The following is a 15,936-nucleotide window of genomic DNA, read 5'->3' as shown; positions in this document are numbered from 1 at the left end:
CCTGAAATGTCGACAAAGTCAATCGACCGAAGAGGAGCCGGTGAAAGTATTTCTTCCGCACCTGAATGTGGAGCAGGAACAAACGAACCTTCGCCGATGGAGGGAAGGGGCGGAGCCGAGACCGCCTCCTCCGGTATTGGGGCCACGGAGGGGACCGAGCCGACTCTCCGAATGATGATGTCGGGCTCGGCCTCTTCCCTCGGAGGCCGGGCAACGCTCCTTGCTTTCTTCCTTTTTGATGTCGGTGACTTGCCGGAAGTCCTTTTTCTTTTCGCAGCATCGTCAAGTAAACGGAAGAACCCGCCGTGTCAAACGCGGATGGCGGTGCAGGACGAGCGGCTCCCGATTCGGGTCTCGAGGCCACCGAGCCCTTGGGCAAACCTGAAAGACAAAAGCAGTAGCGAAGGCTGTGAAATCGAAAGGCCACGGGCAGTGGAAGACACAACAAGACATGAAAGGGAATAAAAGTATTACCGTGGTTTTGCGCCACCCACCGGCCACGAGACAGGTGAGCCCATGTTCGATTCTCATAGGGGTGCTGGCAGAGAAGCAAGATGACCCATTCGCTCAGATCGCGAATAACGGGAGGAACATATCCGTTGGCTGAATAAAAGCAAAGAGAAACCAATGAGGCAACGAGATCGAAGAAGGGCAAAAGAATGGCTAAACGCATAAAAACGATTCGAACTTACGCTTATCATTCCATTTCTCCGGGAAGGGCATGTAGCCGGCGGGGATGATATCCTCGATTTTCACTCGGACATATCGCTCTAACCAGCCCCTGTCCCGATCTTCATCCATCTTCGAGAAAAACGGGTTCCGGCTGCGCTTGACAAGTTTTATTACGCCGCCCCGGAAGACTCTCGGGGAGTACAGGCGTATCAAGTGGCCCAGCGTGAATTCCTTCTCGGCGTTGTTGGCTAACAACCGGAGACACGCAACGACCCTCCAAACGATCGGGCCGATCTGCGCCAAGGTCACACCATAGGTCCGGCACATATCGAGAATGACCGGATCAATCGGAGGATCGATTTTGAGGGTAAAAGGGTAGGTATATACGAACAAGAACCCTTCTCGTGATCGGTGATGGATTCATCCGAGCCCGGTGCAAAACCCCCGGCGGGTGTCCCATCCGCAGTCGGCCCGGACTACATCGAGTTTCTCCTCGGTAATCGATGAAGGATATCGCCTCACATCGTATCCCCTGTCCGAAACCGAGGAAGGCTTATCAACCTCAAGGTCCTTGTTAAAGTTGAATTTGGCCGGAATAATGTCCGAAACCGCGAGCTCGATTTTAGCCGGGGACGCGGGACCGGATCCCGGGGGTGACATCGGTGGAACTTCGTGGGAAGTGGATTCGGACATCTCGAAAATATGAAAGGAGAAGGGTTTAAAAGTGAAAAGGGAAGTGAAGGAACTGGTAATTCAGGGATGATGGAACAGCAGCAACCGAACCAAAACGATTGGCAAAATCAACTCTTTTGCATTGATTTCGAGTTAATGAGTCAAACAGCAAGACAGATGCAGCAAATAGCAATTTTTGGGAATGTGAAGGAATGTAGAGAAGAGAGGAGGCTGAAGAGAAACAGAATGTGAAAATGGTAAATGAATAGGTAATGGGCCTTATATAGGCGAGGAAGGGGAACGGTTACCGAGGGTGACCAATCGAATAGCGCCGCGTGTCCCCATCATTAATGAGAGGCGACTTGACATGACGTGCAAAAGGCGGTTGGCGGAGGCATTACGTAGTCATTCCCGCCAAAATGTGAAGATAAGAACGAGCTGGCCGAGTCACCGGTTTCTAAGGTTATTCACTCCCCGTTACCCCGATGGATCAGCATAACGAGGAGTGAGGGGCTATCTGTATACGGTAAATACCGGATATAACGTAAACCGATGAAATGAGGACCGAGGGAAAGAAGAGAGGAACGTGCCTGATGACATTCGAGCTAAACCGAGGGAGCGCTTGGACCGGAGCTGAGTAAGGATACCATTTGGTCCGGTGTAGCCATTGGTCCGTGTGGGTCCGTCGTTGGTCCCAGCCGTTGCACGTGAGCCACGCGTCGCAGCGTCCCCGCCATGGTCAACCACCAACCATGCGTGTGTCGACGGCGCCGCCGCCGCCTAATCCCACCAAATCCGTTCGTAGCCGTCCTTGTTATTATTATTTTTATTTAGTTCACATTGTACGAAGCCCATGGGGGCAACACTATAAATATGGGACACCCCCCTCCTTTGGGGGGTTGGCTCCCTTTATCTTTCAAGAACACTTACAAGAGAAGAATCTCATATATTTATTCTCCCTCTCATTTATTCGGCCAAGGCCGTTTCTTCTTAGAAATATAGCTAATAACATAATTCATTGCTCACAACGTTTACATCTTTGGCCGCTTTAGTGGTGAGCCTTCAAATCTATGTTTTCTTTATCTTACATACGTCCATTTACAAATTCAATTGGTTATCCGATATCGGGGTAAACATCTAGACACTATATTTCCATCTAAATAAGAACTAAGGGAGTTGATTTATAAGTATCCACATTGGGACTATCAACTATGGATGCCTCAATCTCAGATTTGAAGTCGGTTGTCCATTTAAGGATCTTCATAGGGGAATCACCAATGCAAATAAAATTCTTAAACATAGTATAGCTGTAATCAACAAGGTTTGTGAAGTCCAAGTAAACATTCCTATGATCAAAATAAGCCACCTTAACATGGGCTTTCATATGGGATTGGGTGCATGGCCGGCTCTTAGGTGAAGCTAATGAAGCTGGTGCTTTAGGCCCCCGATTTTTGGGGGCCCCATTTTTAGTAATAGTAGGTTTATAAGTTTTGTTTTAAAAAAATATTAAGTACTATTAGTAGGAAAGTAATCTTTTTCATATAAAACAAAAGATAAATTTTTGACTGTGAATATAGTAATTGTTGACAATAATTTTTTTGATTGTGAATAGCGTGCTCGTTCTAACTCTTAAATCATTGGCATGTAGGAAAAGTCATATTGAAAGCATTATAGCAATAACATTTTAAACTCCACCGATAAAAGATGCTTTTATTGAAATTAGTACAAGTTAGTGAGGAACCAAAAGCTAAAAGTAAAGCTAATTGTTTAGCAACATACGAACTTGAAAATTTGAGTTTTTATTGGGGACTATTTTGTACGATGTATTATTTTTTAGTAATTCAGTTAGCAAAAGTTTACAATTAAAAAAATTGAAGCGTATGGAAATATTTTTGATTTTCTATTTGGTGGTAAAATTTTGAGATCATTAGATGACAAGAATTTTAAAATATTGCCTTAACCTTGATGTTTTATTAAACAGAGTAGTCACTCACTCACGTTGATTTTGATGGTCTAGACGTATTTTCTGAATTAAAAATGTTAAGAGAAATCGTACAAGTAGAAGATAATATTCTAATCGATATAGTCAATCAAAATAAAAAGACTTGATTCTTTTTCAAATACTTATATTTCTTATATAATAATGTTAACAATTCTATAACAGTTGCTTCAACAGAGATGTTTTTAAAAATTAAAATTGATAGAATCTTACCTAAGATGAATAACGTCTCAAGAAAGATTAAATAGATTGACTCTATTATTAATTGAAAAATAATTATTAGAATGAATCGACTACAAAAAATAAATTAATATATTTTAAATCAAAATATATATTAAATATTATTTTTTAATTTAAGTCCTCCCATTATATTATGGCTTTAGGCCCCTAATGTGCTTGAGCCGCCCCTGATTGGGTGGCAATTATTTCCTTAATCTCTTCCATGCTAAATTTTGCTCTTAGAAAACTTTTCGATAATAGTTGATCTGCACTCTTGTGCCCAATTACTACTGTTAATATTGTATTCCTCCACTCTTAATTAAAGATTATAAATTCGAGTCTGAATAAGGATTTTTTTTTTTATTAGGAGCACTTCCTTGTTTAATTAGTATTGTGCGGCGAATCCAAATTAATCCGAATCCCACTACAAATACCGAATTGGAAATAAAAAATGAAATTCTTTAAGCCAATTGCTACTGAAAAATATGGAAATTAACTTCTTAATACTGTACGCTATACCTCTTTTTTTGAATTTGGTGCTTCGATCACTCTACCTAAAAGGTATAATATATCATGAGTATCATCAAGTATTCAATGTGCTATTGATTTCTCCACTAATTTCTTTTTCTTTTCTAAAATTTGTTTTAAATTCTTTTATAAAATATTGTGTCCTACTTCCTTTCTACCGTTTCCTAAAGTACAAATAGCCCCTCAATTAAATAATTTTAACTGTAAATCACTAAATCTGGTGTAAAGAACTTTTATATTTCCAAAATAAAAGTTCAAAGACTTAAAATAGGAAACATTGTAGTATAAATACTCCTCTTTATGCTCGTTTGTAAAATTTATTTCAATCTTTATTTATGTTATGTTTAAAAAAAGATAATAAATATCGAAAAATAATTTTGTTTTTTGACATTTATTTATGTTATATTTAGAAAAAGATAATAAATGTCGAAAAATAATTTTATTTTTCGCCCTTACTGTATACTTATTGGAATATTTTATTTCACGTTACTTCTCCGTTTGCTTGATTTTAAAGCGATCCGCAAATAGTGGAAACATGAAATGGGTGCATGATTAGGAAAATTCAATGATTTCTTCGTTCATTTTCATGGTTGTTATTTTATTAGTTTAAAACTAACCCACTCAAATTTCTCATAATCGTGAATTAAGAACTACTTATGTTTCTTGGTCCTACTATAAATAGAGGGTTTTTTCAAAATAGTTGTTTTTTTATTTATTTAACCATGTGATTTATCAAAGTGATTCGTTTATTCCTCCTTCCCAATAAACATACAGTTTTCATTGAATTTTGAGTTCTATTCTTTCTTTCAAGAGTCTTTAAATAACTATTAGAATTCATTTTTATTAGAGGGACAGTTCTATAATTCCCCTTATTATATCTACTGTCCCCCTTAAAAAAATATTACCGACAAAAATTACTTGGAATAAACATACAATGTTCTTTGAATTTACTTGGAATAAACATACAATGTTCTTTGAATTTTGACTTCTATTCTTGTCTTATATAACTCTATTAAAATTCAGTTTTACTAGAGGGACAGTCATTTTTTCCTTCCTTAATTTCCCTTTTTATATCTACTATCCCCCTTAAAAAAAAAAAAATTAAATGACAACAAAATTACTTGGAAAGAGAAAAACAAGGACAAGTGGTTAAAACACCCGGGTCATACGGTAAAAGATCCGAAAAAATCACCTCTCTCTTCATAAATAGAAAAATCCCCAAATTTGGCAAACCCTAACCCTAAAAGAGCAAACTTTCTTATAAATTCTCTCATTCTTCACCACATTTTCCAATTTTTTCATCTCTTTTGTTACATAATTTCATATTTTGTAATCTTTCTTGAAAATCCTAATTTCATTTTTTGTGATCTTTCTTGAAAATCCTAATTGTTAATGGTGGAAATTTTCAAGAATTTGTTGATGATCACCCCTTTATCATCTCCATTAAAGGAGATAATAATCTCAATTTCCTCTAATTCCTTTTCCTTTGGTTCTTGCAAAGAAATCTGGTATTATCGCTGCCTTGGCCTTGACCCGTAATCCCCTTGACCCGACCCGACCCGACCCGGATAGGCCTACCTCCCATAGAAACTGTCTACCTGAGACTGTTTTTTGGCGCGTAGGCCGTTACCTTTAATTTTAAATCCCATATATATTTTTTGTAATTTTTTTTTTTTTTTTTTTTTTTTGTATTGGAAAGTGAATTTTTTGATAAGATGTTGCTATACAAGACGAAGAAGATTCAACCCGGGAAGGGAAACCGGTTGTTGATAAGTATAACGGTTGTTGGGAGTGCCGGGCCTATTCGTTTTGTTGTTAATGAAAAGGAACTTGTGGGTAATGTTATTGATACTGCATTGAAGAATTATGCTCGTGAAGGGAGGCTTCCTGTTCTTGGATCAAATTTTAATAATTTCGTGCTATATTGCCCGACGGTTGCAACAGAAGGTATTGTATTATTATTTACGCGTAATTAATATTGCATTTTGCCTTGAAATTCTGTTTTGTAGTTGAAAGTTTTATCTGTGGTTTAGATTTGGTTGCATGTGTTAGTAATTGATTTTTATAATGTTGATATGTGTAAGGGGTATTTTCTTGAATTGCTTGGTTCGGTGATTAGTTGCATTTTGGGAAATGTATTTTGATTTGGCTTAGCAGATAGTATTTGTTATGATATTAAAGCTTTATCTGTCAGAATGTTTCACTCTTTCCCCAGATTTACTCCCATCCAATCTTGTCCCTTTACGTTCCATCCTGGCCTTTAGGTTAAATTTTCTTTTATTGCCATGTTATTGTTTTTTTTGTTTACCTTTCATCGTTTTCAATTCTATTTTCATCTGTCTTATTCTTTTTGTGATGTCACTGATCAATTATATATATTTTCGATTTAAATGTTTAATTTATTTGAATTTAATCATGTATATGAATAAAAAGACTGAGAATAGAAAGGAAATAAACAGAGACATTGGAAGCCAAAAAAGTAAAATAAAAAGGTGAAAAAACCCTCTCTTCCCCTACTCAGCTCTAACCAGGGGCGGATCCAGGATTTTCATCCAGGGTGTTCGGAAAAAAAAGAAAGCTAAATATACACTGTAATTTTTTGCCGAGGGTGTTCGAAAGTTAATATATGCACATAAATACAGAAAATTTACCCTATATATACATCAATTTTTTGCCGAGGGTGTTCGGGTGAACACCCTCGGTTGGCTGTGCATCCGCCACTGGCTCTAACTTGAAAAATGGAAAAGTTCCCCTCCTGCCAACTAAGGCTTCAACCCCCCGGCCGAAGTCCAGCCTCATTGCCATCCCTAAATTTATCTTAGCTCTCTAGTATTTGTCTTTACACCTGTATCTCTCTGCCAAGCATCTGTCTTTGTATTGATGCTTGTTGTCTAGAATGCTCTTCATGTGTATGTGACATTGTGGACTTATGTTGGTTGTGAGCTTGCGGCTGTTACTGCTTGTTTGTATTATATCTTAAAAGGATTTTGGTAGGCTTTTACACCTTTTCATTTTATGTTGATGTGTGTTTTGCTCATGTTTGTGTTGTCATTGCAGTTCTGAGTCCATGGGAGACAATTGGATCGCTTGGTGTTCGTAACTTTGTGCTGGTCAAGAAGCCACAGGCTGAGGATCCAATTCTTGATGGGAAACAAGCAGCACTGGCTCGGAAGGGAGCTGGGAGTTGGAGATCATGGTTCAATAAATCACTCAGTCGCAAGATAGTTTCTTACTGAAAGAGTCGACGCAAAGTAATCTATAGTTCTTGTTGGTGTTTGGTTCTATTCTTTTTTCCATATGACTATGTTTTCCTACTCTGTTATGTGGATCCTTGGGTATTTTCCTAATTGCAAATTAAGCCTTTATCAGTTATTTAGATTTTAGTTTGTTGATTTAGTTGTTTGAACAAAGCAAACCATGTTAGAGAGTCCTTTGAGTCAATTTCAAGTCTGCTTATTATATTCAGGTTATAATGAATGATTGTTACTAACTGTCCTGCTTTCCTTAAAACGTAGTAGTAATGAATTTGAAGAGCTTATGCTTCTCCTTCTCTTGCTTACTGACAAAGGTTCCTTCCTCATTTTGTTTACTTGTAGCAAAGTCAAAATCAAGCAAGCATATATTCCTTTCTATAGACTTTCAACAAATTCCATCTTTTTAGATTTAGAGAAACCAAAGCAAATCTGTTATCATTTGATGAAGAATCTACCGTTTTGGAGTGTGTTTTTGTGAGATTAATTTTAGAGCTTTTGTTCACATGCAAACACAAGTTTAATAGGAAAACTATGATGTAAAGGGGTCGGCATGCTCACTCCTATTCACATAATAATTTTTGAGGAGATAAGGCATTATGTCTCATTCCTTCTCATGTAATTTACCTTCTGGCTGTTAATATGCTGATAGGAGCCAATGCAAAACCCAAACCCAAGCACTGCTATTTTGTTTTAGTCTAATGGCACAAAAAGGGCTAACTCACAATCCACATTCTTAGTCACATGATAACTGAGGCGGATCCATGATTTGAAGTTTATGGTTTATATGGGAAAACTACATATATATACATGTTAAGGAGAAATATTTACGAAAGGTGACGATAGTTTTCCTTATTTACAAAACATAACGATATATTACGAAACATGACGGATTTTCATATATTTTTTGTTTTTTTTTTCAGAAAATATATTATTTAAAAAAATATTTTTTTTAAAAATAATTTTATATTTTTTTTAAAAAAAAATTATTTTATTTTTTGCTCAAAGGCTTAAAAAATTACCTCAAATTTTTGTGTATGAAAATTTGTATGAAATGTGTATGTATGAGCGAAATTTTTAATATAATTTTCATACACAAAATTGTGAGCGAAAACTTTAAGCCGTGAATATTGTATGAAAGTTGTTACAATGTTGTTGTATTTGTATTAATTTTCCAGAAACCTAATATGAACATTTTATACGAAAAATGTGAATGAAGTTCTAAGTCTTGAGCGAGATATACACATTTTATACCATTCTCATGCATAAAATTTTGAGTGTAATGTTTAAGCCTTGATCGAGATATACACACTTCATACATTCTTCATATATAAAATTTGAGCGAACTTTTTAAGCCTTGAGTAAGATATACACATTTTATACACAAAAACTTGAGCGATTATTTTAAGTCTTGAATGTTGTATCAAAGTTGTATACAATGTTGTTGTAATTGTATTAATTTTACAGAAATCTAACATGAACGTTAGACACAAAAATGTGAGCGAAATTTTAAGACTTGAGCGAGATACAAAGTTTATACTGTTTTCATACATACAATTTTGAGCGGATTTTTAAAGCCTTGAATGAGATATACACATTTCATACATTTTTCATACCGTTTTCATACACTAAATTTTGAGCGAATTTTTTAAGCCTTGAGCGAGATATACACATTTCATACATAAAATTTTGAGCGAAAAAAATATATAATTTTTTTTTAAAATAAAAAAATATTTAATTTTTTTTTAAAATAAAAAAATATTTAATTTTTTGTTAAAATAAAAAAAAAATTTAATTTTTTTATTTTTTAAAAAGCATGTTTTGTATAGGGTTTGTAATGTTATGTTTTATAAATATAAAACTATCGTCACGTTTCGTAAATATTTCTCCTTAAGATGTATATACGTAGTTATCCCTTTCTATATTGATCTACAGTTGATATACAATGAGAATTGAGATCACATTTAAATATTTATAAATAATTAGTGGATACACAAATATTTTAATATATATACAGAATTTGAGCAAAAATTACTAGGTTCATGTGAACCTACATGTTGCACTCTGGATCCAAACTCATGACAACATGCCCTTCGTAAGAATGTCTGTACCTAGAATATACTGTGACTTATACCTTAAAATCAGCCGAAGTTGCATAACTGACGAGAGTAACAACAGATTGGCATACACGTGGAACGTGAAACACTGCAAGCAGTTTGGTAGTTCTTGGTAAGTAATGCTAAGGAATAGATCCCTTTCAGTTAGTGAAAATGTCAATAAGTCTTGTCCTATTTGGATGAAGAATAGTTGGTCTGATTTACCAACTTTATTCATTTGTTTATGGCCAAACCCATCGATACACACCTGTAGTCGTCCACTTCTTTCACTTGAGCACCTAAAGTGGCCCTTGTTCCATTTAGATACTTCAGGTGGGTCATTCCTATTCCACTTAGACACTTTTTGCACCGTTATTGGAGCAAAACCAACACCAGTCGTCTCCTACGTGAATTAAGTGGCCAATTAAATTGTGCCAGCTCATTTAAATTGTGTCAAGTCAATTAAATTGTGTCAACTCATTTTAATTGTAAATTCACTAATTTGTAAATTCGTGGAGTTTTGACCATTAAAAATTGGGGCTTTTGGGCTGGTTGGATGTGCAATGAGGTGGCGCCCCCTTTGGTGTTAGTTTCGCTCCGATAACGCATTGCAAAAAGTGTCTAAGTGGAATAGGAATGACCCTGAAAAGTGTTTAAATGGAACAAGGGTCACTTTAGGTGCTCAAATGAAAGAAGTGGACGACCACATGTGCCTGTCGATGGGTTTGGCCTTTGTTTATTTATTTACTTGGTATTGGCTTTGTCAGCACCTGCTATCTTATCAAACTAGGCTAATAATTTCTGATAGAATCAAGAATTCTAATAAGGGGATTCAAAAAAGTGCAGGAACGTCAGACTTGAAATTCGAACCTACAATCTAATGGAATCACTTTTACCACTACACTTAAAACTTCCCTTATATTGACCCTATTTGCGCAGTATAGTGGTATATATTAAATTGTTGAATCAACGTTTACCACTACACTTAAAACTTATTTAGTGTATCAATAGGACTCATCAATTTATAGCGAAAGGGTTCGACAATTTATATTTTCCCTATTTGTGCAATATAATTTCCGACAAAGGAGATTTAATTTAACCCCTTTCAATATGCTTAGCTATGCCACTGGTTATACAAATCTTTTTCACCTATTTTCTGATTTAACATACTGCTAAACCAGAGTCTACCAAGAGAAAAGAAGAATCTTATTACAGTTTTGTTCCCTTTTTCTTCTTTTGTTCTATCTAGTTAATAGACAACAAATTTGTAACTTTATGTCCTCCGATTGCAGTTTAAGCCTCAAAAAATTGTAGATCATTAAATTACCGTAATCATCACTATCTGTGATTCAGTTATGGATGTATTTTGTGTCTTGTATTCTAAAATTAAACACTTAAACCTATAAACTAAAACCTCAAACCTGTTATTAAAGCATTGGATTAAGCCCTCAGATGGAAAATTGAAAACACTTTTGGTTAAACTACTAAATCTTACAGTTCATGAAGTTTGCATATTATTGAAAATGGTTACCTACCACTTTGAATTGCTACAAATATAAAGAAAGGTGAGATCTGTTTAGAACTTTAGATTGCCAACTAAAAGACCATGTAGCAACATTAACATAAACTATGTATACATGTTATACACGAAAAGTTTGTGTTAAATTAAATTAGGATGTTATTGTTGATAAGATGACCTAACATGCAATTTTTCCTACCAATCACAACCAAAGCTTAATCTTCCAATTCCTATTTTCCACATCCACATATCTATATAAACTTGTTCAAAGTGAAGCCTAAAGCATAATCAATCAACGCATTAAACTTACTAACTAGTCGTCAAGAATTTTTCACTTCAACAATGGCTTATCACCACAACCCCTCTTTTTTCTTGTTATTACTTATTACTTTGTCGTTAACGGGCTACTATGTAACTCAAGCAGAAGCACGACATCTTCTTGAAGTAAAAATGCCTGAGCTTCCTAAGCCTGAATTGCCACATCTACCGGAAATCCCAACTTTATCTAAACCTGAACTCCCTGAAATTCCAAAACCCGAGCTGCCAACTTTGCCAAAGCCCGTATTGCCAGAAATTCCAAAGCCGGAGTTGCCAACATTGCCAAAGCCTGAACTGCCAACATTGCCAAAACTCGAGATTCCTGCCATTCCTAAGCCTGAACTGCCAACTTTGCCAAAGCCAGAAATCCCTCAAGTGCCTAAAAAGCCTTGAGCGCGAGGCACATAAATTCTCTTTTCTTCATTGGAGCAGCATTCTTGAAATTTTACACATTTCTTGTTAGTTATGTGATTTTTCTGTCATCAGTTGCAGCCTCAGTTCAGAAGAAATATTTGTGTGATTGTTCTGTTGTCAGTTCACTACTCGTATTTGTTTCCAGTGTCATTACGCCGACAGTTTTTGTTATCTTTGTACTCTAAAAATTATTACTAATATAATTGAGATGGATTTTTATGTATGGTGATCCCCCCCCCCCCCCCCCCTATTTTCATACTTTTCACCTCTTCCTTTTAGCTTACATTCCGACAGATAGAGCTAAATTTGTCGTTCTCATAATCTACCAAGACTGTGAATGTGCGATATTTCATGAGCTGATGAATATAGTATCATTTATCGGGTGAGGTGCAGCAATGAACTTACAAGTTATAAGCAATCTACTGTTACATTGATGAGATTTTATCCAATGAAATATTATCAATTTCATTACAGACTTGCTTACATAAGTGGAATTGAACACAAGTTACGTTTCTAAATCATAGTTTCTCACTTTCTTTCAAGAGTATTACAAGATAAAATTTCAAGTATCTTGTCACTTTATATATTTTGTCACTCTGGCAAGGTCTTATTGTTTGCAAAAGAAAATCTGATTATCTCAAACTCAACAATTTTCCTTGAACTTTTTACATTACGGAATTTCAACTATGGAAGGGGAAGGGGAAGAGGGTAACGGGAATCGAACCCACACCTATTTTATGTGAGATTTCTGCTGATACCATTAGACTATAAGCGTTTGTTCTCAAACTCAAAATAACATTCATTTTGGGGAGAAAAGCTGTGAGTGCATCAATACACGCGCACTCACACACAAAGAATATCAGGAATGGACTAAATTCGGAAGCATAGTGTAGAAAACAAACGAAAGCTAGATTTTACGTTCAGTATCAGATATCGTCAAATAATTGAATGTTGATTCTAATCCTGGAGTTTAAAGAGGACCTTTTTACACTACTAGTAGGACATCAACAGTAGGTTGCCTGCAGTTCTTAGCCCCGAGTGCTGGGAATGGCCAATGTTACCACTATGCTGGGGCATATGTATGGATGTTTCGTAAAATAGCTCAATTACTAGGCCAGAATACCATCAAGCATGTATACAGAGGCAAGTTGATTCATTTTCTTTGAAAAACTTTTTCTCTTGAGAATCCAGATGGAGCGTGAAGAAGATTTGACTTTATGCATGTAAATAAGCAAGTAGATGTTGGATTTTGCATCTGTTACTGCTACAGTTCTCTAGAATAATTAGTTGTTTAGTTGTAGGAGAAGTCTAATAGTTGATTTAGTATGATATTCAACTTTTTAGTTTTAGTAAGAGTAATATTTTTATTGTAGGAGGAGTCTACTATTCTATTTATGTGTCTATATAAAGACTTATAATTAATAAAATTTATGAGAGTTTTTTATTCATATTTTCTACCTTGTTGCTAGCATCTCTCTTCAAAAATCATAACAGTAGAATGGAGGTGCTCTTGTTTTTATAACTAGATTAAACACACAACACTTAGGATTAAGTCATTAAACTAGGAGCTGAAACAGATAACTTGCCATCTTGAAGCGCTGTTACAAACTTATAAAAGAAATTTGGAGAGTTCTCATTAGATTTTTTTTTTTTTTTTTAATGACATGGGAACCCGCAGCCGCTACCCTTCGAGTGCGCACAGGGTAAATCCAGCTCCTGTGCAATAGCTTGCAAACCACAAAGGAGAGATAACTCGCACTAGGCAAGCCCGGTGCGACAAGCTCGACCCAGAAGGCAAATATTCTCATTAGATTACCTACTAGAAGACCTTTGTTATGTTATGACAAGCTTGTAGGAAGATCAACATAAAATATGTAATGGCTGTAATTCATGGAGAGTTTGTACATGTTAGATTAATTAGGAGGTTATTGTTGAGAAGATGAACTAACAGACATTTTTTCCTCCCAACCACAACCAAAGCTTAATGCTCCTTCCTATAATTTCACATCCACATATCTATATAAACTTGTTCAAAGTGAAGCCTAAAGCAAAATCAACCAAAGCATAAGATACCAGTCTCAAAGCATTTATCACCTTCAACAATGGCTTCTCACCACAGCCCCTCTTTCTTCTTGTAATTACTTGTCATTTTGTCGTTAACAAGCTGCTACACAATTCAAGCAGAAGCACGCCATCTTCTTGAAGTAACTATGCCCGAGCCTCCTAAGCCTGAATTGCCACATCTTCCGGAAATCCCAACTTTGCCTAAGCCTGAATTCCCCGAAATTCCAAAACCCGAGCTGCCAATTCTGCCGAAGCCCGAGTTTCCAGAAATACCAAAGCCGGAGTTGCCAACATTTCCAAAGCCTGTACTACCAACGTTGCCAAAACTCGAGATTCCTTCCATTCCTAAGCTTGAGCTACCAACTTTGACTAAGCCTAAAATCCCTCAAATGCCTCAGAAGCCTTGAGTTTGAAGCGAACGACATCCTGTTTCCTCATGGAAGCAGCAGTGTTGAATATTACTTCTTTGTGTCATGTGATCATGCTTTTATTTTAAGTTTTTAATTACGTTGTACTAGAGTCATTTGCAGCTTTCCTTTTGGAAGAAATATTTATGTGAGTGTTCACTCATCAGTTCACTATTTTTGTGTTTCTAGTGGCATTACATATACACTTAAGTCTTATAAAAAAGAACAGAAAAGGGCTAAAATTACCCCTGAAGTATTCAAAATAGGCCAAATTTACCCCTGAACTATTCAAAATAGGCCAAATTTACCCTCCGTTTCATTTTTGGCTAAAAATGTCCTCGTTGTTAGTCAACTAGCTTAAAAATACCCTCCAATTAGCCAAGTAGCTCAAAAATACCCTCATTGTTCTTCCACTACTCATTCAATTTGACAGTGTGCTATGTCTGAACCTTTGATCAGCGACATGCAAACTATGGCGGAGATTATGTTCCAGTCGCTATATCACACAAAAATCCAGTCACATTCGTTAGTCGCATTCACTACAGTACTAAAAGTTAAAAGGAAATGAAAAGGAATAAATTTGACAGGAAGCAATTGCTGGAGTGTTACTATATATGCAGCCTAAGATTCTATTTTCAAATTTTACAATCATCAAACCGGAAGCACCAAAGAGACACACATGCTGCAGAAGAGACGTATGATATGCATACATAAATAATAAGGCCTAAAAGTGATGATATAATATTTAATGAACTTTCTAAAGCGAAACACATCACTAAGAGATTAACTGTAAATTAACCTGCGTGATTGGGTAGTACTAGAGTTAATAGCTCAGATCTTCCAGCCTCTTTCATCGCGATGCGCTACATGGATTGCAATTGCGATGAACACATGCACTAGCAAAAATCATCAATTTTACAGAGTTCGGAAATGGTGACGAACCTCACCCGAGGCCCTCAGTTTCCAACTCAAATCATGCTAACATAAGTCCCAAATGCTATTGTGAATAATACAAGGTCTCAAAACATAACTTAAAGCTTTAAAATAAAACACAAGGGGGTGATTATTGTAATAAAATACATAATATCTTACGTATACTGGCCTTTGGAAATACATCCATAGAAGGACATTGGCATAAAAAATACATTCTTCAAACGCAACATTATTTATTTCATACGGCAGCAAGAACTAGCCAATATTGCCAATTATTTGTCACACAAACACACACAGATATCAGTATGGGTACGTACACACACACATATATATAGAACACATAGATCTTCTTTCTTGAGAAGGTCACCATCTAGATTCTTGGTCACGTCAAGGAGAAAACCCAAGGGAATGAGGGGCTCTGGTGTGTCTTCGGTTTTCTTTTCGTACTCAAGTGTCCATGTAATCCACCGGTGTTCACAAGATGATACAACAGTACAGGAACTATACAACTCTAACAGATTTCCTTCGATCACTTTCCGACGGATTGATTTCTTTTGAGGAACTATTGCTTCAATTACATACTTTATAATCTTTTCTTGTCCATTTGTAATCATTAAAATAAAAAAATACAAGAGATGTTACTCCTAGTTCAACTGCCCAATTCCTTATGACAGATTTAAACATTTACAAAATAATATCTTTATCTTATTTATTTCTTTTCCTCGTTTTTCATTTTCTCCAAAAAATATCTGATTAATGCTCATGAATATTGGATTGTCTACCCTTCCTGAATAGAGTTTTCTTTTAAAATCTCAAAAGAAGAGCTGACACAGTGGAGAATATG

The 15,936-nt window shown here is 36.0% G+C and overlaps 2 protein-coding genes across 2 annotated transcripts; both read left to right on the top strand.

Annotated features, from left to right (window-relative positions):
• Positions 1 to 5,161: 5,161 nt before the first annotated feature.
• Positions 5,162 to 7,581, top strand: LOC132059990 (uncharacterized protein At4g22758-like). The gene is made up of 2 exons (XM_059452832.1): positions 5,162 to 6,037; positions 7,148 to 7,581. The coding sequence occupies exons 1-2, from the start codon at positions 5,806 to 5,808 to the stop codon at positions 7,324 to 7,326; spliced, it is 411 nt and encodes a 136-aa protein (XP_059308815.1). The 5' UTR covers positions 5,162 to 5,805; the 3' UTR covers positions 7,327 to 7,581.
• Positions 7,582 to 11,406: 3,825 nt separating this feature from the next.
• Positions 11,407 to 14,159, top strand: LOC132061515 (protein PELPK1-like). The gene is made up of 3 exons (XM_059454314.1): positions 11,407 to 11,649; positions 11,761 to 11,819; positions 13,853 to 14,159. The coding sequence occupies exons 1-3, from the start codon at positions 11,407 to 11,409 to the stop codon at positions 14,157 to 14,159; spliced, it is 609 nt and encodes a 202-aa protein (XP_059310297.1).
• The last annotated feature ends 1,777 nt before the right edge of the window (positions 14,160 to 15,936 follow it).

This window comes from Lycium ferocissimum, chromosome 6, assembly GCF_029784015.1.
Source record: "Lycium ferocissimum isolate CSIRO_LF1 chromosome 6, AGI_CSIRO_Lferr_CH_V1, whole genome shotgun sequence".
In the NCBI taxonomy this organism is placed as follows: Eukaryota; Viridiplantae; Streptophyta; class Magnoliopsida; order Solanales; family Solanaceae; genus Lycium; species Lycium ferocissimum.
The sequence above is the reverse complement of the archived record's forward strand: the minus strand, read 5'-3'. Positions and strand labels throughout refer to the sequence as shown.